Source organism: Dryas octopetala, chromosome 7 (assembly GCF_963921425.1).
Source record: "Dryas octopetala chromosome 7, drDryOcto1.1, whole genome shotgun sequence".
In the NCBI taxonomy this organism is placed as follows: domain Eukaryota; kingdom Viridiplantae; phylum Streptophyta; class Magnoliopsida; order Rosales; family Rosaceae; genus Dryas; species Dryas octopetala.
In genome coordinates this window covers 16,045,806-16,070,298 of record NC_141372.1, presented here as the reverse complement: position 1 = coordinate 16,070,298, position 24,493 = coordinate 16,045,806, and the positions used below count along the sequence as shown (strand labels likewise).

Genomic DNA, 24,493 nt, shown 5'->3' with positions numbered 1-24,493 from the left:
TTTCATTAAAAAAATTTACTGTAGCTTAGGCCGGTTGTGTAATGTCCCATTCCTTATATTTTCACATTACCTCTTCCACTTAGTCGAAATCCCTCTCCTTCTCAAACCTCTCGATCTGCTCTCTCTCTCTCTCTCTCTCTCTCTCTCTCTACCACTATTAAACTCTCTCTGTCCTGTCGCACACCCTCCCCCTAGTCCAGCCAAACTCTCTATGTCTCTGTCTCTGTCTCTGTCTCATTTCTCTTCTTCATTTTAGCCACCATGATTACAATTAAACAGATTTCATTGCCACTTCCAGAAAACCTCAAAAAAATTAGGGATTTTGATACCCACTTCAAGATTAAGGTAAGATTCGCAATCGGATACACAAAGAGCTCACGGAGTGGAAGGTCAATCCTCTGGCAGGTTTCAACGTTCTAGTCTTGGCCCCGACGGTGAGTTTTGAGCTTCGCTTGTTGGTAATTCCATCTGGGTCTGTGTGTTTTTGCGCGAATCAAGCTGGAGCAGCAGTGTTGTTTCCTCTACTACAGTTGTTCTTTCACCTTGTTGAAGTTTCATCGGGTTTTACTTATCTTTCTGTCTATTTCCTGATTAGGTTCTTCTTCAAAGTTAGGGTTTTCTTCTCCTTTTTTGTTTAAATTTCGGTTTAGATGTTTTAATTTTGGGGGTTTTGTATTTTTGTTTGCTGGGTTTTTTTTTCTTTGGTGTGATGGTTATCTTGTTAATTTTTTAAAATTTTTTTGGGCAAAGTTGTGATTTAGTTTTCTGGGTTTTTGATTTTGATTTTTGTGGTCACTTTTGGCAAATCTTTTTGTTTTATACCTTCTAAGAAAGGGAGATCGAAGAAAAAAGCCTTATGTTACAGGAAGTAGAAGAGCTTTAATTAATTTTTTTTCCTGGGGAGTCTTTACAAAATAACAAGTCAGAGAATTGAGTTCATAAGTAAGGCATTGTTGTAACTGGGCATACTTACTTAGATTAGGGACCCTCAATAGTTCTACATAGCTCCAAATCATTGTTTTTGATTTCCAAGTCTGATGGATCTAGTAATTTGTAGTAAAAATTTAACTTGTATACTTGGGTTTGTTTTGTCTTGGCCCTTATTTTGAATGGCCTGCATTTTGCAGAATTAATGTTACAACTAATATAGCAGAGTGGGGAGGTTTAAAGGTTGGGAAATTGGACACTAATATAGCAGAGAAAAAGAGAGATAGAGAGATAAAAGAGGGGGAGAGAAAGAGAGATAGATGAAGAGATAAGGAGACTTCATGATTGAAATTTGAAAGCAGGGGTTGGAATATGGAGGACTAGCTAGATGGTGATAAATAAATTATAATAAAATAATGGATTAAATAAAGGTTAAGAAGAACATGGTTGCAAATTGGAAGCAGCAAGAACCCCTCTCCTCTAATTTTGAAAGCAAGCCAATTCTTTTTGACTGGAGGCAAAGAAAAATAACAAAGCAATCGGCGTAGGCAAGATCACTTTACGCATGTCTATTTTTGCATCTTTTTTATCTCTCTTATCTCTTTGTTCAGAAAATAAATATTTGGTGAAAGCAACCACTTACTAGCTGTCTCATGTGCAAGCTAGACTATTTTCTTTTGGGTTTAACTTGATCTTGTATCTACTTTTGGGCTGACTTGAACTTGTTTGCCATGTGTATTTGTAGACTTTGCAGCACCTAAGAAAACTTGCAGCAAACATTGCTACATGGGGCTTGGAGCAAGAGAAATAATTTGTTTATTTCTTTGGTAGTTTAATCCCTTTCACGTGTCCTCTTTTTGCTGACTTTGGATTTCCATACTTTTCCTTTGTCTTATACCAACAGTAGCTGACCCTTTTTATTAATTTGCAGGTGTCAACTAACTGAAAAGGAATTCAATACCCCCATAGTCCTCCATGTGAGACTTCAAAGAGTGAGGTTCCTTTTCTTTATAATGGACATAATTTCTCCATCCATTTTTTTTTCTTGGTGTCTTTTTTTCCATTCTCTAATACATGCTTTTTTTTTTTTTGGCAGGGAGGGAAGAGAAGAGACCATGTTCTTGATTTATTTCTCCAGGTGCCGACTGCCTCCTTTTTGTTTTGCTATTTTTTTTTTTTTTCATATGACTTTGTTGAAAACCTGCTCTTTTATCTTGCAGCAAGCCACTCCAAAATCAAGACTTAAGACACAAAGAAAATGAGTCACTCCTGTTTTATCTTGATGGCTGCAATCCCTTTTTTATTTTTTTCTTTTAGCAAATCACAAGACTAGCTTGTGTTATTTTCCTGCAGGAAAGGTGCCGAAGCAAGCCATATCTCCTTTGGAATTTAAAGTGAAAGGTCAGACCTCCATATATATATATATATGTATATATACATCCAAGAAAAGCATGTGCATGTATTCCTTAGTGGCTTTTGTTATTTGAATTGCCTTGTGATTCGGAATTGTGCCAGGTACTGATGGCAGCAGGGGATACATTTTGAGCAACTGCCTATGACTAGCTGGAGATATAGGCTGAGAGGACTGGGTGTGAAATTTCTTTAGTGGAGGTTAAGAATGATAAAATTGATGGGCCATGTGTGCTCTTTTAACTTTACAGGAAATTGGACATCTATCAATGTATACTTGTGAATAAAAGTTGTGCATGAAACAATTTTTAGCTAACTATGGTTTTATTTTTTTAATGGTCTTTGGGTTAACTTCATAGCCAATATGTACTTGCATGAGTGAATTTTTTGTATCTTACATTAGCTGAATGGTTTGTATTGATGGATGGTTGGGACGACAAATGAATATTTTCACTTATGATGATTTGCAATAAATTGGACTGGAGATGTATAATTTTATAACTCGATATGCAAGAGAACCACTCAAAATTAACTTGTTTATCGGTAGGTAAATTGATAGATCTTGCAGATATGGTTAAATGACTTCTGCAAAACTAGAACATAGAATTTTTTATTTTGTCTCAGCATTTTTAGTTAGAACTTTTTTAGCTTGATCTTTTAGTTTCAATCAACCTACTTTGCTTTCTTTTTTTCTTTTTAATTCTTTGCAGGTTTATTAAAACATAAGGTCAAGGAAGCCTACTTCTATCATCAAAGTTCTAAATCAGGTTCCCAAGTATTTTCATACTTCATATTATGAAAGGAAAATGAATCCTATTGAATTTTTTTTATAGTAAATTTCAAATAATAGAGTACAACTTAGAAGTCTAAATTTTGGTCAAAGCCAAATACTAAACGATGATGTTTCCTTGCTAAATAGCCATTTAGAAGTACTGTGATTTAATGAGTTGTTAGCACCTATTTTTTTGGTTATTTTAATTACTTACTGATGAGAGTACATTTTCTGCAGATTGCAACATCATATTCAAAGAGAGCATTGGAATGTGCATCTTACCTTTGTATGGCCACATACTTGATGCAGTAAGTGATATCTTAAAATGAGGTTCTAGTGAAATCTCATTTTCTTATAATCTTAATAAATTATCTTATTGCCAGCCCATCTCTCTTCAAGCACTCTTGAAAAGGGAAAGGAAGAGGAATGACAAGAAAAAGTCAAAGCAAAGGAAGAAGAAATTAAGAAGGGAAAAGATAGTATTAAACGGTTTATATTGGTTGCCCTGTCTGATTTTTAGCTACAAGGCTCTTGTAATTACAGTATTGTTTCCTAAAATAAGTTTTAAATGAACATATAGACGGTTGGCTGTGTTTGTTTTTTATCAGTATAATATATGTAACAAGGTTTTTCCCAAGTGTCCCTTGAAAATTTCAACTTGTAACTTTTCTTTTTGTATGATTTCAGGTTGCAGTGAAGTGAGCATCACTACAAAAAGTCATTCTTGAAATCGTAAAAGGAAAGTGGGAGCAGGAGAGGGACTAAGTTCTGCTTGCCACCATTGATGACTCTTGTAAGCATGTTGAGATTTATTAATTATTGCTTAAACAAGCATGCATTTGTAAGTATGATTGTGCATGTAAAAGAGTATTATATGCCAAATTAGATATGGTAATTACATATTGCTTTTCAATCCTCTAAATGGGTCTTCTTAAACAGAATTGATACATGCATGCCATATGACTCACTGCAGATTAGCTTCCTACTATTTCGTATCTTTCTATTGCAATTTCTTAAACTTGGGAATGTATCTTAACATTGTTCTCTTAACATCCTACTTTTTGTGAAGCTTTTTCTTGTTCTTTGTATTTGGAAGTCTAAGTTCCTGCCATGTGTTAGGACAAGGTTCTGTTGTGACAGTAGCTAATTTTATTGCATTTATTTTTGGGAAATATCTAGTCTTAGTAGCTAATAATTTGATGTAGGACAAGAAATGGTTTTGAAGATTGAGGACCGGACCTCCCCTTTGAGGACATGTTTCATTTTGTTTAAAATGTGCTTTGGATCAATTGTGTAAAAACCCTTGTTAATTATGATGATGATGGATTAACTTGATGGTTATGACAGGTTAATTGTTTTTTAAGTCAATTAGATCATTAATTTGATGGTTGATGATTAACTTGATGGTTATGACAGGTTAATTGTTTTTTAAGTCACTTAGATCATTATTTTGATGGTTTGTTCTTGCTTTGTATGTTTGTTCTTTGGTTCAAGGGTTTTCTCTGCTCCTTTTTTTTTGATTGATTCATTCAATTACTAAAAAAAAAAAAGGTTAATTAAACAAAAATGTTGAATTTCTTATTGGTGTATTCCCTTATGTTAATCCCTTTGTTACTCCATGGTTAATTTCAGTGGGAAAGGAGAAAGGACAACACCTACTCACAGGACCAGATTGATGAAGTACGCGCTGAATGGGCGGGCTTTCTGGTGCGCTATATGTAGATCCAATACGTACTCCTCACTTCCCTAAGTCCGCCGGCTGGGTTTAACAAGCATTTTTTGGTAAATATTTTGTATAGCTAACTAGCTAGGCTGTGTAGACATGCAATATTATGATGGGAGCAGTTCATTGACTAGCTAATCTTGCAAAGTCAGATATTTTGGTATGTATATGGCTGACTTTGCACGATTACTTAGGTTAGACCATGCCATCCCTAGCTTTATAGTTTTTGTAATCAACAAGTATTTTTTGTAGTTATCAAGTTACTTATAATTTTTTGGGCTATACATTGATTGGCAAGGGATGTGTGAATGGGTTTGTTATCATGATCGACTTTGTAAACTTCAATTCCAATTTAATGAATTCATGGATCTTTTTGAGTTATCAATATTTGTGGATTACTTTGAATGCAACAAGCAGGGATTTAGTGGGATTTAATTCCAATTGAATATGCAAGCAGGGAATTAATGGGGATTCAATTGGATGCAAGCAGGGATATAAAAATGTGAATCAAACAAACAACAGTTTTCAATTTAAAAAAATTGTGTTAATTAATCCTAGACAACGGTTTTAGTTAAATAACCATTGTATAACACACCTACTAACAACAGTTAAAACGTTTAGGGTTTAGGGTTTACCAAAAAATTGATGTGTATCATCTATCTATACAACATTTTTGAAAAAAAATAACTTGTCATACGCATATCTTAACATCACATATAGTTAAAAGAAGTTGTGGAGATTATGATTACCCAACGGTTTTAGAGTATCAAATGATATGTACAAGTAATTAAAATAACATGTTTTAGTTAAAACTGTTGAGTTTCTTATGTACCAACATTCATGCTAGTTTAATACTTAATTATGCAACGGTGTTTCTTAAAACTGATGTTTAACAATACTTTGGACAACATTTATAGTAAATAAGTATTGTCAAATCATTACTAATACAATAGTTTTATATTTGTAAACGTTGTGTATTGTGTTTCAACACAACCGTTTAAGATGAAAATCATGCATTTTGGTGGATACTAGACAACAGTTTTAAATTATAACTGTTGTATTAATCCATTCAGACAACAGGTTTTTACCGTTGTCTAATTATGCTATAGATGTCACTCGCCTAGACGACGAAATTTTGGGCAAATAGACAACGGTTTTTTACCGTTGTCTATTAACTTCATTGTAGTAGTGGGTATCAATGTTTGAGATATTAGTTTACATTGATAATTTCAGTTGATATAAATATTCAGTTCAGATTTGATATTTTTCAATAGCTTTATTGCTTTTCAGTTTAATCAGTATTTATTTTTGAGCAGCTTTATTGCTTTTCAGTTTATTGAGTATTTTTTTTAAATGAAAGACTTCAGTTTAAAATATTTATACAGTTTGACGATGTTAAGTGTAGTTCATATTTTTATTAATTAGTACTTCAAAGGTTGGTTTTCAGCATGAGATCTATCATTGAGCATGATATTTTTCAGAGCTTATATTTCCAACTGAATGATTTATTTACAAGAGGTATATGAGAATTTATTTGTTCATGTTGCATTTCATCCTTTTGAGATCTATCCATATTGCATTTTTATGAGTTTTCTTATGCATCAGGAAGATTCACAAATTTGAGATGATTTCGAAGGTGGATTGTGGAATGGTTTTAAAACTGGGGGCTTTCAAAGGAAAAATAAGCTCAAAGTGAATGAGTGGTTTATTAACATTTATCTTAATTAATAAAATAACATTAATTATTCTCCTAATAATTAATCACTTAGCCTTGGGTCAACAAGCTCAAGCTTTGACTTTCCAATCTTACTCTCTAAGTAAATTAATTAGTTAATTAATCCTACTTAAGGAAAGATTATGTCAAGTGACCATCCCAAATCAATCACTTGACTTATGGGCTTATTGATTGTCCTCATCAATTAGTAACTAAGTCGATCACTAGAGCTCAATGGTCTCCATCAGTATATCACAGTTAAGTGAGCTCACACTAGAGCAATACTGGGATGAGTGACTCACATTGGGATGAGTGACCCACTGGGAAGTGTATTCCCAAGGAAAGATTATGTCAAGTGACCATCCCAAATCAATCACTTGACTTATGGGCTTATTGATTGTCCTCATTAATTAGTAACTATGTCGATCACTAGAGCTCAATGGTCCCCATTAGTATATCATAGTTAAGTGAGCTCACACTAGAGCAATATTGGGATGGGTGACTCACATTGGGATGGGTGACCCACTGGGAAGTGTATTCCCAGTCTTACGCAATAACAAGTATCACGATAGTTGCAATCAATAATTGGACATATTTATCATCGGTATCATCCTTTCCTTTTGGTCTCCCACATACTTGTATGTATGTGACTCTTTAGGTTCTTATTCGATTTGGTAGTAGGATCATAATTAATCTAGAAACACTTTCTAATTAATTGCTCTTTAGACTCTACAGATCACGTTGACACCTATCCATAGTTCATGGCCCCCAAACCAAATAGAATTTAGCCTCGAACCTATTCAATTATGATTACAATACAATATGGTCCATTCTCTCAACTATGTGCCGGTTACATCCTGTGTATGGAATTTGTGTCAAAATCCATTAATATAATCATATATGTAATTCTGATGCTCTAGCCATAAACTTTGTGAGTCTTTCTATCCTAGCACATTTCCTTCTTTATGGAATGTGAGATATTCCATGTTTTACACTCACATGCCTCCATATGTGTGTCAACGCACCCAACGTACACATGTAACTCATGCTTGATTCCGTTGGTTCATTTTGTGCGGTCAAAGTATACTAAGCACACACACAAGACATCGGTGATGTCTCTAGTCTGAGGTCTAATTAGTATCTATCATAACCACAAACTTCCTATTTGACATGCGGTAAAGCTCCATCTAGGATTCTCCATTAGTCAATTCAGTGGACGTGTCTTCAAGCTCGCACCCACATACCTGCTCCAGTGTCTCTACATTGTGGCATGAGACTCACCAACCCAGAGTAAGCAAGCGTATGTGGAAGTCTTGACTTATTAGAATGTTAATGCCCAGTTAACGTTACCTTCATCGACTAGGAACATTTAGGAATCTAAGTATCCAATAACACGAGTCTCAATGGCCTCCAAGCTTGTCATTTTTCTTCTCTAAGATTTCTATGGACACATTCATTCACTTATACGATGATCCTAGAGTTTTAGTGTAGTGAATAATGCTTATACCTTATTAATGTGTAATACACATTAATTGAAATATCTCTCGAGTCACTTTAACCAAACTACTTTGGTTAACCAATTGCCATTGGTTTTAAGGCATATATCCAACACACATGTGGTGGGAGAAATGGTGGCGGAGACTGGTGGTGGTGGTGGTAGTTGTTGTAGTAGCGACCTAGTGGTATTGTGATTAATTGGCAATGTGATGAGTGGATATGAATTATTTATCTTCTGTCAAAATTGGAATTTTGAAAATGACACCAATTTAAGTGCAATTTAAAATTGGAATTTATAGCCCTCAAATCTTAAGTTTTTTTCCACATTGAATTTACAAAATCCTAAGTTAAAAGGAAATTAGAAATTAGAAGTGAAATGGGGTTGGCCTAGTTGGCCGAGGACAATAGCTCCCCCTCTACATACCCGGGTTCTAACCTTTCCCCCTCCCCTACAAAAAAAAAAAAAAAAAAAACAAGGAAATTAGAACATGAAATTTCTTAAATGATGAGCTTTGTCTAAATTTCAATTTTTTTTTTCTCCATCTAAAGACACCATTATGCTTTTCTTATCTTTCCTGTGATAAGAGAGAGAGAAAGGGAAGGAGAGTGGGGCACAACAACCAGCACCGATCTAGATGGGGAAGAGGAGAAGGGACCATTTGACGATGGGCTGGGAATTTGGGGCTCAAGTTAGGGCAGGGGGTTTTCTAGTGCTACCTACCCATAAGAGGGTAGGTAGCAATAGAAGATTGGGGGTGGTTATTTAATACATTTTTAACACCAAATTGGATGGGTAGGTCTTTTTTTACCTTGGTCAAAACAAAAGGTCTCATATTGACACGCTTTCAAAATTGAGTCCCAAAATTTCTAATTAATATTAAGTGCTGCTACACATCCAATTCCTTTTCGCTACACACCCTCGTTATCCAATATGTGAAATGACAATCAAAACCCAATAACAAAAGACCATAAAGGACAAAAAAAATTCTAAATGAAAAAAAAAAAAAAAAAAGAAGCAAAAAACTTGGAACCCCTTCAGCTCTCCACCTACTGCCACTCGCCACCACTCTCTTTGCCAGTGGTCGGACCCCACGCTGTAGGCGCACTTTCTCCTCCTCTCTCTCTCTCTCTCTCTCTCTCTCTCTCTCTCTCTCTCTCTCTCTCTCTCTCTCTCTCTCTCTCTTTTCTTTCTCCTTCTCGTTTCTCTTTCTCTTTCTTTGTTTCTTCTCTCTCCTTCTCTCTCTCTCTTTCGCATCCCCCTTGTCGGACGGGAAGGGAGGCTGGCAACCAGATGGGACATCGCTGACCTTCGATCTGGAGGTCGGCGTTCTCGTTTGACAAGGGGGTGCGAAAGAGGAAGAGAAAGAGAAGAAAGAAAAAGAGGGAGAAAGAAAAAGATAAGAAATAGAAACAGAGAGAAAGAAAGGAGGAGGACATGCTCCGACGACGGCGAGACCGGTGGTTGTGTGCAAGGGCGGGGTTGACTATTATTTATTTTTTCTTTCTGTATAAGTGAGGGTATTTGATAATATTGTGGGTGTTTATTGAGAAATTATAAAAAGTAAAAAAGTGTATGAGATGTGTAGTGAGAAGGAAAATGGTGTGCATATAGCAACACTCTTAATAATCCAGAGAGCGAATTGGTTAAAAATTCTAAAGAGCATGTTGACAATTTTCCCAAAAAAAAAAAAAAAAAAACCTCTATCAATTAACAAAAGAGAAAGAAAATTGATAGAAAATAAAAACACCCAACCACAATCAACAAAAAGTATACAACTTGAAGCCGTAGTAAAGTTAAAGTTATCTACAATTTAATTCAATAAAAAATGGAATGACATGGATGTATCTAGGTACAAATTAAGTACAATCCCCATTAACAGTACCATTCCACACCCAAGCTGCTATCTTAAAGATTTGGCCAAAGTGCATTTTTGGCACCTATACTTTAACAAAATTTCTATTTTGGTACAGTTCTTTCAATTTTAAAAAGTCTCATACTTTCATTATGTTTACAATTGAATCCAAATAATTAATTAGGTTTAAATTATTGGCGAAAATATGACGTAACAAAAATATTTTGAACATTTTAAATAACTTATAAGTGGAACTCATTTAACTAAGTGACGTTGCCTAATTACATTTGGACACATGTATTTTTTTCTTAATTATTTAAGTTTTTGCTTTTTGTTGTTTTCATAATTATATTTTATTTAACTTTTTAAATTGTTTATTTAATTATACCGTATTAATCATGAAATGTCTAAAATATCTATTCATATGAATTGTCACGTCATATTTTCGTCTAAAAAACAAATTGAGTTAACAATTTAAACCTAATTACAAATATAATAAAAGTACGGGACTGAAATTACCAAAATTGAAAAATAAGGACCAAAGTGGAAATTTCGTTAAAATACAGGAACCAAAAATATACTTTAGCCTAAAGATTATTTTCTATGCCTGTGTAGGAGCCATTTCTATGCCTGTGTAGGAGCCAGTTTTGGCTTGGACGACCCAATACCCAATGAAAACAGAAGCACATAACGAGATCACTGATAACAGAAGGGCAAAAACACTAGCAGCATTAACTGAGCCACTCGGTCTCGCTGTGGTTAGCATAGAACTTCCCAAAGAGATATCTAAAGGAACCCAGTCACAACTAACAGAATACTGCCCAGAGCCATGCCATGATTTTCCATCAACGGGATACCAGAATGCTACCGACATCTTACTTGATCCACCAATTGTGAATTGAGCATCCTGCATGAACCAAGTAATGTAGTCATATTAGACTTGTTATAATGTCATGAATGAAAAAAAAAAAAAAAAAATTGTTACAATGTGGATATTTTACTTGAATATATATAAATATATATATAGCAGAGACTTATTACAATGCCAATATTTTACTTGGAATCTACATATAATCGAGAATTGTTACAATGTCAATACTTGGAACTATATAATATAATAGAAACATTATAGCAACTGTCAGGTCTATTTCAAGATACATAAGATGGGTAAAATAAATTTCAATGCTAATGTTTTAAAGGAGGATCAACAGTATAGCACAAACCAATAATCAATCCGAAAAGACTTTTCGTGCAGTAAGTTTGGTTGACATCGATCATATAAATATTCTAAAAGGTAGACATGCGTTAGATTGCCAAGAAGTTTGTATAAGTAAGAAATCAAAGGTCCTAGATAAATATTGGACAAACACTTCCGAGGAATCTTGTCTAAGGAAGATATAGAATTTTCAATTAGCAACACGGCTAGGTAGTGTTGGTCCATAAGCCTCTTAGTTCAACAAGAAACCACAAGAAGAATCCACTCCGCAACCAAATGTCAATGCTAATGTTTTAAAGGATGATCAAAAGTATACCACAGACCAGTAATCAATCCAAAAAGACTTCTCATAGAGCAAGTTTGGTTGACATCATATAAATATTTTAAAAGATGGACATGTGTTGGATAAGGGATTGGAGCAATCTTGTCTAAGGGATATACAAGAACTTTCAATTAGCAACAAGGCTATGTGTTGGTCCATAATCCTCTTCATTCAACAAGCACAAGAGCAATCAACTCTCCAAACAACTTACACAACATGTACCAAAAATTAGAGGGAAAAACCACAATATTTGGGTTTTATTGAAAATGAATAAATAAATAAATAACTCAATTCCAAATAGCAAGACATTTGAATGCAGCAGGTGAACCTGTTGGAGACGATCCATAGTTCTCAAAGGCCTAGAGAATTCAAAATTAAATGTGCCCTTTTGACCATCAGCAGCATAAGGACTGTCTTCTTCCACAAGACCTGTCATAGGCAACGATAAAAAAACTTAACATTGATGGAAAGAAAACGTGTTTGGGGGAAGGAGGGTTGAGCAGATAATTCATGGTCATCTAATATACACAAACCTTTCCAATGGTGGAACCCAACATATATTGTTCCAAACATCCTTTTGAGCCAAATAACAGGTCAACCATAGTCCAAACCAAGTATCCAACTATTTATCTAGGTTGGAAAGTAATATTTGAATACCAAACCATATAAAAAAGATTGATAATTACCAGAGACAACATTGAAGCTACTGTGCCACCAAGCGCCTTTCCAATCATTTTGCCCACTGGAATCATTCGCTGACAATGGAAGAAGGTAACCTTAATAATTTGATCACTGGAACTTATTACCTTAATAGAGTAAATGATCTCTTTGGGTTGGGGGAGGGGGAATTACAGTAGTACTATTAGCTATTAAAATGAGGACAAGAGAGGGCAAGATGTCAATGAAGGATAACAAGATGTAGTTAGGAGCTTTCTTAATGGGAATAAATTATAATGAAATCAAATATTATCCAAGGTAATAGTTAAACATTAATAGACAGACCAGAGATATTGTTGAGGTCCTTCGAGATGTTCAAGATAATGAAGGAGAGGAGATCACTTTTTAATATATTCCCATTATGAAGAGTCATGAACTTTGACATTGGAGGATTACTACATAAATCTAATACCACCTTAATGACTTCCTATCTCTTGTAGTCACTTTCCTTACAGCTTCATAACACTTAACTTTTATTTCCTTATAAAGTAACAGAGAAAAATAGCAGTAGGTTATATTTCTCTGAGAAATACCTGAAGAACCAATTCCATCTAAGTATCTACAGTGCGGGTTCCAGGCATAAAGATCAACCAAATGACCAAACCTGTTCAAACAAAGATAACAAGTACATACAATAAAATGGAGATTCTAAAAATTAAATCCGAATCCATTTGCCAAACATGTGGGTCATTGCTATAAAAGTCATGAAAATTAGATTGTACTACAGCACCTGTCACCTCCATTTCCATCCTTGTTGTCAATTGGATTGCCACCATAGAGCCGTCCGGGAATAGCATTCCCAATTGAGAAGTGCAAAATGTCAACTTCGTGGCCTTTGCAGGTCTTGTTTGTGCAAGAGTCAACTCCTTCCTTGCAGCCACCCATCTAGCAACACAAAAATCCTTTTGGTTTGAATTCCCCATATAAGACAAAAAATATTGTATAAATTTAAGAAAAATGAAAAACATATCCGAAGTTCAATAGGCCGGTAAAGTAACTTACATTATGATATGTTGCATCTTCACCAATTTGAAACATGAGGGCAACAGATGGACATTTGTTGTTGTCACTAAGTCATAGAAAATAAACCATTTCAACAAAGCCTTTCATGTTAAGAAGAAAGGGCATGAAATTAATTGGTAATGCTATCCAACAAAGCATGCACCTCAAGAGCATAAAGAATAGAACAGTTGAATAGAATTTTTTCAACCAACACATCAAAGTAGAAACAAGACTAGGCATGACTAACAAAATCTTCAAAGATATGACAACCATATAGTTTTCATTTCCTCCAATTACAATAATAATGGGGATTGCAAGTAACAAAAGGAGTAGAAAAACATCTTAAATGACAAGGAGGATTTGGATTCCGTCGCAATTCAGTTGTCACTAATAGAATATTTCTTTCTTTCAGTGTAACATACCCTTTAGAGTAAGCATAGTCCCCATTAACTTGGACCATAAAAAACACATCACGGCCATCGTGCACAGCCTGCAATAAATCCACGAATACAGAATTCTACATCAAAATAAGACCAAAAAAAAACAAAAAAGAAATCAAATTCATGCTAAATATCAACCACAAATTAATTATATGTTCAAGATTTAAATCAAGAATACCTTAACGGTCATCTTTCCACCTCTGTACTCGTTTTCAGCATCTGGGTCAAGAGCAGGGAGGAGAGAGAACTCGAACCCATCTATGTTTTTCCAGTCGTCGGCATGACCATCGAGGGTGATAAGGCCGGGTCCGAACTCGGCCTGGACCCGGATCTCTGAGTCCGACTCGCAGCTCCATTCACCCGACTCTTGGTGCGAGTTGACTAGTCGTATCAGCTGCACGCGAAATACTAGTAGCACTAGCAGTACTCGAAGCATTGTAGAAGAATAGGATAATCAATGTTTGGGCTTGAATGTTATGCATTCCGTGAAATAATATTAGCAGTCGGGCTTGACTTTTGCTGTGTTCTCGCGTTACTTGAATTGAAAATTGTTTTTCGTTTCTGATAGGCCAAAAAAATTGTTAGAAGTGTAGTTTTAGAGGTGCAAACCATATCTGGCCAAAAAAAAAAAGAGGTGCAAACAATATAAAATTCAATGGAGATGGAAAGTTCCGGGAAACTTTCTTTATTTTTACTTTATTTTTTTTTTTTTTAAGTAATGTAGGGAAACTTCCAAAAAGGTGTTAAATTTCGATTTTTAGGGGTATGAAAATTTTAACACCATATTAAACATATTTCAAAAAATTTCAAAAATTTCCTGAAATTTTCGGCTTGAGCCAGGGAGGCAGCGACCAGAGGGAGAGATGGGAGGAAAAGGAGAGCCGGCCTCGTCGCCTGTCGTCGCCGGGGAGAGAGAAGAGAGGAGGAAAAGATCGGCGCAAGGGAGAGAAGAGATCGGCGTGCGGAGAGAAGAGAGGGAGATTGAGGAGAGAAAGGGAGGAGAGAGAAGAGATCAGAGAGGGAAGGATCGATCTCAGGGAGTGACTGAAAGACAGCGACCAGCTCGATCTGGTCAAATGGCGGTGCTCACTTCCAAAGAACAATTCCACTCTTCCAATGCATGGCCCTCTTCACTTTAGCCTTTCCATTAACTTTTTCTAATTGCCACGTTTTCATTTTTGAGAATAGCCCTTGGGCCCACTTTGGACTATTGAAGTAACTTGTGCATTGGATTTGGATAACATTTTCCCTCCATAAACTTGGTCCAATACAAGATGTACTAGTGCCTGTTGTACACTTGTACTACTAATACTAGCAAAAAATTTTAAGATTTAGTAGTACACTTGTACTACTAAAGATTTTTAAGAGTTTTATTTTTTCTACTTGTTTTTTTGTGACTTGTGAGCAAGGTGTTAAATTTCGAAATTTTCTTCACCGAAAATTTTGATTTTTAAGGATATGAAAATTTTAACATCATATAAAACATATTTCGAACAATTTTACCTAAATTTCGAAAATTTTCCAGAGCAAAAAAAAGAAAAAAGAGAAAAAAAAAAAAGATTTAAGATTGATTGGGGTTTGAGGCCTTTGGGCAATTGGAAAGAAAAAAAAATGTTTGGGGTTTTGTTAGGCCGTTTTGGGGTTTCGTTTAGTTGTTTTTAAACCCAATACATTTTTATATAAAAAAAATAATTAAAAATATCCTAAAAGGCCTAAACTCTAATATCTTATACCATTTCCTAAACAATATAGAGTATAGATTATAGAATATATAGGGTTTAGTGTATAGATTATAGAGTATAAAGAGTATTAGGGTATATAGAGTATATATGGTTTAGTATTAGGATTTAGCCTATAGACTAAAGATTTATAGAGTATAAAGAATATACTAATTTCATTTATTCATTAATTTAGCCTTTTAGACAAACCTTCACACCATTAATTCAGAGTTTAACGAGAGAAAAATAGAGAGAGAGAGAGAGAGAGAGAGAGAGAGAAGGAACTTGGAATAATTCAAGAACAATCAAGAATTCAAGAAGCAGCCTACATTGCCTTCTAAAGGGATTTCTGGTAAAAAACCTCAAAACTAATCCCCTAAGTTCTTCAATATCAGTTTCTAGGATTAGAATGATGGTTGAATGGTTAGGATAAGTTGCATTTCAAAAATTCAAAGGTTTTCATGTTTTAAAACTTTTGTTTGGTTATTTTCAACCCCCTGACCTTACTGCCTTATTTTTAATGTTTGCATTGATCTAATTGGAATTTGGCAAAAAAAATTTGGGATGTGAAACTAGACATCCTAATCTTTATTTAGAATCAAGAATCACTTGAATCCAACTTGTTATAGATTTATAGTAAATTTTGCAATTTGCTTCCAATTTCTCCATGTTTTCATTATAAAAACTTAAGGTTTTTATGCACGAATTTCTTTATGCTGGGAATTTTTATTTGAAATTGTTACAGTAGTTTTTAAATGTGATTTCAAAACTAATGTAAGTGGTCTCATTCAATTTGGTTGAGTATACACAAAAATAGCATTTTTGACTATATGAACAATAATTATGCAGAAATTAGTTTTCTGGTGTAAGATTTGGCTCTTTGAAAACCCTACTTGCACAACTCTAAATGCTTTGAAAAGTTTTATGCATGAATATTAATATGTCTTCTAACTGCCTGTGAAAAATCTTGTTCAAATGATTTTTGTACGATTTTATAAAATTCACAGAGCAAGTACTGCTCTTTTGAAATTTTTAAGGAAACAATGAGGTATAAGGGAGTCTATTTATGGATAAATCAAATTTTTAGGTAGTCAAACCCTTGTTTTCGAGCCAAAACCCTAAGAACAAATTCTGCAGCATACCTTGTTAATTTTTCTGATTTTATTTTTGGCTTTTGGCTTTGGAAAAGGTGTTATTACATTATTTGAAACTTGTTTGAAGTCAAATAGTGGTTATTTATGGATTAGAGGTCTCAGATGCAACTTAACTTGACAAATAAGCCATTAAACACTAGGAAACCCTAAGTTTGAGATTTTGAATGCAAATTTTGATTTCATTGTACTTTGAAATGAATCAACTTGTTTGGACAGTAGCAAGGACAAAGACTACACTCTGGGTAGGGGGAGTTAGTCCACTTAAACCTTATGCTTTCTTTATATCTATATGTATATGTATAAGTGCATGTTTATAGCTTTTGGTGTTGAATGCTTGATTTGGATTGGATAATTAAATGTATTCATGATCTTTGTATGATTTAAACACCAAAATAACATGCTAGGACAATACATGACTCTAGTGGACATAATTTTTACTTTCTTTTTATTTAGTAGCTTTAACTGCCTCTTTTTCATAAGAAAATCAATATGTGAAAACATGTTGATGACTTCAATTTGCCTTAGAAAGGGCTATAAACAATGATTTTTAGTAGAAACAAAAGGATAAACACCCTTTAGAACAACTCACATAATTGGAACTATCATGTTTATACAATACGTTGACTTGAATTCTAGCCTTAATACTTTTTAATTAACCATTATCCTTGCATGACTTTAGGTTTGTAAAACTAGTGAGGCTTAAAACCAAAAGTTATATTGCATAAGTTGGTAATTAGATAATTTTGTTGGTCTCGTATTAAGATTGGTTTAATTTCAGTTTGGTAATTCAATTCATTGCTCATATTATATTAAACCTATTTGCTATAACATGTAGAATTGAATTGTGAAATAAACTTGGAATTGCATATATGAAACTGCCTTTACTTAATTACATATGCATTATATTAAATTGGTTCATTTGGGACAAATTTTCTTACTAGGAAGTTTGTCATTTGCATTACATTAGCATTCATGGACATTGAATCAAGAATGTATACTCTAATGTATTTTAAGTGTTTGGACTTCCTAATTAGAGATGAATGGTTAAAAATCCTTTTATCCTTGCGTTCAATCCCCAAAAAGTGTGCATACAGGTTTCTCTAGAAAGGTTATGTGATTTAAGAATATGCTAGAGGGGAAGCAATAGGGTTATTACATTAGAGGACATCTCACTATCTTAGGCCTATCTTTGAATAGGATGTTGTGATAGGGGTAATGTAAATTACGAATTAGGGGATAAGTTCACTGTTTTTAAAACTTTGACAGATGAGCTTTGTCTTGGAGAAAAGGTATGCATTGCATTAGTCTTTACTTTTGACATGCATTTACATTTCATGAAATAACTCATGACTACTTGTGATAATTGTTGATATATGTAACAAATGCCACGGTAACCCAAGATGGAGGAGTTAATCTTTTCATTTGGTACTTATCAATAATTTTTTCTAAAACCCCAAACAGATTTGATGTGTACTCATGATATGATCTCACATGGTTTGGACTTATTAGAATTGCTTAGATGCCTTGTATATTTTATAATTGTGAATCCGGCTAGTTTGGCAAAATGGTTATAAAAGCTTTACTTTTATATATCAAAAACTAGTTTGAATTGTATGCAAATGTTTTGGACTAGTTGAGTAAATGATCAGCTGTTTTAGTGATGTTCACCTCTACACAGTTTACTAAGTGCAGGAAAACCTTAGGATATATTAAGTATGGTTAGTATGGTGGATCTTTCAAGCTCTGAAGGAGGAAGGAGCAACTGGAGAGATAGGTCCCCTAGTGTGGAAATCCCAACACCACCAACATCTCAATACTCGAGTGAAGAGGATCCCAGCATAGATGAGTGTGTACCAATCCATTTTTCTATTTTTATCTTTATTTTATCCATTCTTTGAGAAATCTATTGAATGAAGTACTAAGGATTAGAATGGCTCATTATGTGTTTTATTAATTCATTTTATAACTGGTTTCAACTTGAAAGGTTTAATGAATTCTCTTTATTTAAATTGCTTCACTTTGTGATTTTCAAAGCAAGGGTCTATTTTTCCATCTTATGAATTCATTTTGAAACTCATTAGCTCACTACTTATGTAAGCTTCTACTGGTTGCAATTGTTTTATTAAAAGCAAAAATTTAACTCTGATATTTTGTATAATCTCTTGTGTTGTTTAGCCTTACATTAATCATTGGTATATTCGAACTATTTGATAAGCATAAATCAAATTATGTATATTCGAACTATTTGATCCTTTTGCTCATTATGGGCTTAACGTCTTGATGCCCATGACTAATACTGTTTAGGCCCATTCTTCAGTCAAGGCCCAGTTTGACCAAACAGCCCATTTGGTTCATCAATAGTGATATAGAAATATTTTATATTGGTCCTGTAGAAGGAAAAAGAGGTGTATAAGGTATTGGTGTGGACTAGGTTTATTTTGCTTAGATAACAAAAAGGGCAAAAGAGAACGTAGTAAGTTTTACTGTAAAGAAAAAAATAAACTAATAAAAAAATGTGCGGCACGTCCCGCAATAGATTACCACCCAAGCCCCCAATCATCAAAGCAAATAATGTCCCATTTATGTGCGCCTTTTTATTTCTCTCTCAAGCAAAGTCACCAAAAGCCCCTCTCCATTCTCTCTCTTCAATAGCAAGCAAGCAAGCAACAAGAAATACTGTACTAGAGGAAACAGAGGCTATCATCATCATAGAGAGAGAGAGAGAGGGGAAGAAAATGACGTCAAGAGGCACCACCGCAAACGGCGAGCACAGACCACCAAGGCCACCGTCGGCAGCACCGTCGTCAAACCCCAACAACCACCAGAACCACTCGTACTACTACCCAACGACGTCGTCTTCGTCATCCTCCTCCTCGGCCTCGTTTAAAGGGTGCTGTTGCTGCCTCATCTTGCTCTTCTCCTTCTTAGCCCTTTTAGTGTTGGCGGTGGTGCTGGTCATCATCCTGGCCGTGAAGCCCAAGAAGCCCCAGTTCGATCTCCAACAAGTGGGGGTCCAGTACATGGGCATCAACCCAAACCCACCCACCTCCGCCGACCCGAACCCGAACCCCACCTCCGCCTCCGCCTCCGCCTCTCTCTCCCTCAACATTCGCTTGCTCTTCTCCGCCGTCAATCCCAACAAGGTCGGGATCAAGTACGGCGAGTCCAGGTTCACTGTCATGTACCGCGGCATCCCATTGGGCAAGGCCTCCGTCCCTGGCTTCTTCCAGGAGGCCCACAGCGTCCGACAAGTCGTCGCCACCATCGCCGTCGATCGGGTCAATTTGCTCCAAGCCGACGCCGCCGATTTGATCCGAGACGCTTCGCTCAACGACCGGGTCGAGCTCCGGGTCTTGGGTGATGTTGGCGCTAAGATCCGCGTCTTGAACTTCGATTCCCCTGGCGTTCAGGTCAGTCTCACTCACACTGCTCATTACTCACTACCCATTCTCCATTTTTCTTCCTTTTCATTGTTCTGGGTCTACATTTGGGCGTCATCACCCATATCCAATTTTGGTGCTTAGATTATAGATTGTCTTCTTTAAAGTTCAAATATATCCAATTTTGGTCTGAATTTTGTTTGGCTAGTAAGAAAAGGTGGATGGGGTTTTTGGGTTTCTTTCTAAATGTAGGTGTGGGTAGAGACTATACTCTACTGTAGAGGTGCCGTCGGGAGAGAGCAGGTACTCGACGAAGCCCACCACTAGCTTCTGTCCCACTCACTCTGCTTTTTCTTTTTCCTTTTTTGTTATTTGCTTTATAATTTTTTGTTTTATTTTACAAGTAATTTATTTATTTTTTAATTTAAAAAATGTACAAGTAATTCTTTCTTCGGCTAACGTGAGCGGACAATTTGATAATTTCATAATTCCATAGTCTGTGAGATAATAATATGCTCCCAGTCCCAGATTAGTTTTGTGTGTTGGGAAGCGCATATTCTTCCCGTTTTTGCATGAATGCCCTTCCACTTCTCTGTATTTCTCTTTCGGGGTCCAATTCACTTGTGCATTTTTGGTGCTCTGGGAGGAAGAATTTTGATAATTTTCTTAGATGGCCTTGTCACTTAAATTTCAGATTTCAAGAAAATTTTGAGGATTAAAATATAAGAAAGTTTCGAAAGAATTTTTGATATTGTTGGAAATTTAAACTAAAACAATTGAAATTTTTAACAAAATTTTGATAATATTTTAAAACTTCAAAAAAATGAAAATTTAGAAATTTTTGAAATTTAATTCGTGCGGAACATGCATATTTGAAAAGGCGGAGAAATGGGCATTAAAGCTTTGCTTTTCTATTATAATATTAAGGGTTTGTGGTAATTGCGTTTTTTTTAAGCCCTCTTTTTGGAAACGCACCAATAATCTCACAACCTTTCTTGTAGTTTTGACTTTTGACCATAAATTTTGCGTCGGTGTCCTTTTTTATTATGTTTTAATTGTTTTTCCTCAATTGTTTTTAATTGTCTGTTTGTTACTGCGGTGGTTTTTTATGATTCTTATTTTTTTTTGGTTGGTTTTTTGGGAAAAAAGACAATGTCAGGCCAAAAACAAACAAAACAAAATACTAAAATTGTAAGAGATTATTCTCATCAGGTCCCACCGGGAGTCGAACCCAGGTCGCTGGATTCAAAGTCCAGAGTGCTAACCACTACACCATGGAACCACTTGTGATAATCTGTCATTCCTTTAACTCTTTTGTTTGTCTATTTTGTTAGGAAATTTCTAAAATATACCCACATATAACCTACAAACAATGTGTTAACCATTGATCTTAATGTGTTCATCTTTCACTAAAGTATAGATTATAAATATGTTTCCACAGTGATAAACAAACCCATTTTGTTATTATACATATGCATCATTGACCATGACTGAAAGAAATTAAAAAATGTAATATGCTAACAAAATCTCTTACATAAGTGATAATCCTTTGGGGTTTCGGGTTAGTCTAAGTGGTGAGAGTGTCGGGTGTCGGGTAAATGTTAAGATTAAATTAGGTTCAGATTCGATTCCCGTAATTAACAATCTCTTATATAATTGTTTTACTTCATTATTTCGTTGTCTTCAGGGTCCAAATTGAGTCGAAATGAAATTTGTGATGAATCATATAATATTGAATTTTCACAAATAGAAGTTATAAGCCAAACTGGGAAAGGGAACATGAATATGAAAAGAAAGAAAATGTCTAGCTTAGGTGGGGACTGATTTGCCTCTTTGGGGGAGTAAAAAGTTTTGTGGCCCCGCCATGTGACTACTACGGCTTGTATGGGCCCCATGTGGCCCATATGGCCAGTCCAAGTTTAATGGTGGATAATGAATGTATATGTACCTTAGGACAACTGCAAGATGAGCTAGGAATCTTAAATTATCTTAATATAAAATTGACTTTTTGGGTTTTGGCGGTGGGCTTTTCAATTTCATTTTTAATTTAGTTGTGTGCTACTGGCCAGGTCACATAGGAATAGTTTCTAGACTTTACATATCACTAATTCACTAATTATTTGGTACCTGCTGGTGGCATGCATTTTGCAAACTTAAGCATGAAGAAATCTGCTCCAACCTTGGTTGATATGAGGATTTTCATAGTTTACTAATCACACTAAACTATACGTAAATGTTGATTGCATGGTGAAGTTAACGTGAAAATTAAGCATTGATCATTGTACGATGAAATTAACGACATTAACCGTGTTGAGAGACTAGCATGTACATCTGCAATTCGGCATTGATGTTACGTGAAGTTAACTAGATCATGAACACACTGTGAATTCTGTGTAATTAACTCTAGGTTTTACACTTTTACTCATATACTTATGTATAAGAGAAAGAATGGTAATTTTTCATTAGAGAAAAGGATGTTTATTAATGTCTTTCTTTTTGTTGGATTTCTTGTATTGACAGCCTTTGTTTATGATTGTTTTCTTTTTTTGTGTTTTATTTTTATGATTTTCTTTGTATAGCTAAAAGTTTGAGTTGATGGGCAGGTATCCGTGGATTGTGCAATCGTTATAAGTCCAAGGAAGCAATCTCTTACATACAAGCAGTGTGGATTTGATGGATTGAGTGTCTAGCACTCATCTAACAGTCACAAATTTTCAATCTCTCTACTTTTTTTTTTTTTTTTTGTTTGGTTTAATTTTCACTCTTCAAATTGGGAGAGAAATGAAAAGGTAAAAGGAGGGAGGGGGAAAGAAGCCCCCAACTCCCAAGTGAATGGAGTAGTAGAGGAGGAGTTTAACAGCAAAGAGGAAGGAGAAGATTCCAAAATCCTCCCAAGATTTTGCACAGCTTTTGTTAGAGATGAGATATTGGTTTCTTCACTTGGAGCCTTGGACGGTGCTACTAAAGCCACTAACTGCGTGTAAAGTGTAAAAAACTCGAACATTCTATATTGCATTCCACGCCCCATTGGCAAATTCTCTCTACTCATAGTGTTTCTTTTGTTTTGCTTTTTTCTTGTTTTTTCGGTTTACACGAAGATTTGAGTCTAGCTTTCTAAACCCATCTTTCAAAACAAAACAAAAAATGAATTGCTTAGGTCCACCTAAGTGTGGCCAGATATTCACCACGATTCACATGTACCAATTATATTCTTTGTTAGTGTCACACCCAAAACTCGGGCACGAGACAGCGACACGTATCTTAAGGTTCCTGAAAATACAATACTCAATCGACAAAGCATTGTGATCCCAAGTTCTATACAATACGCTAGCCCTAGTTTTTGTTAAAAGTCCTAAATTTATGTTGATGCAATACATATATAGCTTCTAAACTAGTGCATTCATACATGTTGTTTTTGTGTGTTAAGGGATCCATAGTTACACATTCATAGTCATATTAATAGACATAACGCCCGAGTGAACGGCGATAACTCTTTTGATTAAAAAAAATAAAAAATTACTCTGATTTTTTCTATACCAAAAAATGTACAAGGCCACAATTACTCTTATTTTGTTGCCACGGCCACAAAAATCAATGACCGATTTTGGTATCAGGAACAAGTTTTAGACTTTTAGTTGCAGCGGGGGCATATATTTCTCACACAATATTTTATTTCTCAAGGAAATTACATATTTGGTCCACTTATTTTATACCTAGTTCAATTTTGGTTCACGATTTTTTTGAAGTTCTGTTTTGGTCCATTAATTATTTCATTTGTTCAATAAAGGTCCAGATTTGTGACTTTAAATCCTTTAGGTTGTGTTTTTTTCAATTATAATTGAAGTATAAGTTATATTTCATCATTTCTTAGTCATAAAAACAAATTTAGAGTATGAGAATCTAAGAGAATTGAGATTAGATAAAGTTTGAAAAATTGGCATTTTCGAGTACCCTACTTTGGGGTCAATTATCTTGAGTTTTAGAACTCTAATTTGAATGATCTTTATATAGTTGTAAAGAAGAAATGCATAGCTTTAAAACAAGTATATATTTGCTGAATTTGGGTGAGATTTGATAGGGTAAAAGGCAAGCCAAATTTGAGAAAACAAATCTAAACCTTTATTGAACAAGTGGAACAATTAGTGGACCAAAACAGAACTTAAAAAAGATTGTGGACCAAAATTGAACTAGATATAAAATAAGTGGACTAAATCTGTAATTTCCTTTTTATTTCTCATTCATTTATCTCTGTACAATGCTTAAACCCCAATAAACCAGGTTGACCCTGACCCTGATCCTCAAAAACTCAAAAGGCATGAGCTAGCCTTCATATTTCATAAGAATCCATAGCTATATAAGCAGGCCACAACAAGACAAGGTAATAGTGAAATTAAGGCCCAACTGCAACTGCTTGCTTACCAAATTTGCGACTAGTAAAGAATCCAATCAGGGTTGCTGCACCTTGTCAAGGTCTTGGCCATTAAGGTTCTATTTGTTACGCTAGACTATGTTAGACTAAACTATTTTTATGAATTATGTTGGACTGTGTTAGACTAGAGTAAGCTGGACTAAATGTTATCATATGTTTGATGTTATATCGGATTACGAAGCTGAATAAGCCAAATAGCACTATCTTGTGTTAGGTACA

At 34.9% G+C, this 24,493-nt stretch overlaps 2 protein-coding genes and 1 non-coding gene across 4 annotated transcripts; 1 reads left to right on the top strand and 2 right to left on the bottom strand.

Annotated features, from left to right (window-relative positions):
* Positions 1-10,402: 10,402 nt before the first annotated feature.
* LOC147280079 (heme binding protein) lies at positions 10,403-14,231 on the bottom strand. 2 transcript variants are annotated; one of them, XM_086251252.1, is made up of 8 exons: positions 13,772-14,231; positions 13,576-13,670; positions 13,154-13,220; positions 12,882-13,036; positions 12,685-12,755; positions 12,121-12,189; positions 11,763-11,863; positions 10,403-10,803 (listed from the first exon to the last, which is right to left on the bottom strand). In XM_086251252.1, the coding sequence occupies exons 1-8, from the start codon at positions 14,027-14,029 to the stop codon at positions 10,498-10,500; spliced, it is 1,122 nt and encodes a 373-aa protein (XP_086107378.1). In that variant the 5' UTR covers positions 14,030-14,231; the 3' UTR covers positions 10,403-10,497. The 2 variants fall into 2 exon arrangements, with proteins under 2 accessions (XP_086107378.1, XP_086107379.1); XM_086251253.1 differs by having other exon boundaries at positions 13,576-13,643; positions 13,772-14,219.
* Positions 14,232-19,024: 4,793 nt separating this feature from the next.
* Positions 19,025-22,866, top strand: LOC147280077 (Late embryogenesis abundant (LEA) hydroxyproline-rich glycoprotein family). Its single transcript, XM_086251936.1, has 2 exons — positions 19,025-19,875; positions 22,449-22,866. Exons 1-2 carry the CDS (start codon positions 19,048-19,050, stop codon positions 22,533-22,535), a joined length of 915 nt encoding a protein of 304 aa, XP_086108062.1. The 5' UTR covers positions 19,025-19,047; the 3' UTR covers positions 22,536-22,866.
* On the bottom strand, positions 21,056-21,127 carry TRNAQ-UUG (transfer RNA glutamine (anticodon UUG)). Its single transcript has one exon. It is a non-coding gene; the product is annotated as a tRNA-Gln (tRNA).
* Positions 22,867-24,493: the final 1,627 nt, after the last annotated feature.

What these genes read in the sequence shown, in the direction of transcription:
- LOC147280077 (XM_086251936.1), top strand. Translation starts at nt 19,048, where the DNA reads ATGTGCGCCTTTTTATTTCTCTCTCAAGCAAAGTCACCAAAAGCCCCT. An exon ending in TCGATTCCCCTGGCGTTCAG is followed by an intron (nt 19,876 to 22,448) that starts GTCAGTCTCACT and finishes GTTGATGGGCAG; the next exon opens with GTATCCGTGGATTGTGCAAT.
- LOC147280079 (XM_086251252.1), bottom strand. Translation starts at nt 14,029, where the DNA reads ATGCTTCGAGTACTGCTAGTGCTACTAGTATTTCGCGTGCAGCTGATA. An exon ending in GACTATGCTTACTCTAAAGG is followed by an intron (nt 13,221 to 13,575) that starts GTATGTTACACT and finishes TCTATGACTTAG; the next exon opens with TGACAACAACAAATGTCCAT. An exon ending in GATGGAAATGGAGGTGACAG is followed by an intron (nt 12,756 to 12,881) that starts GTGCTGTAGTAC and finishes TTGTTTGAACAG; the next exon opens with GTTTGGTCATTTGGTTGATC.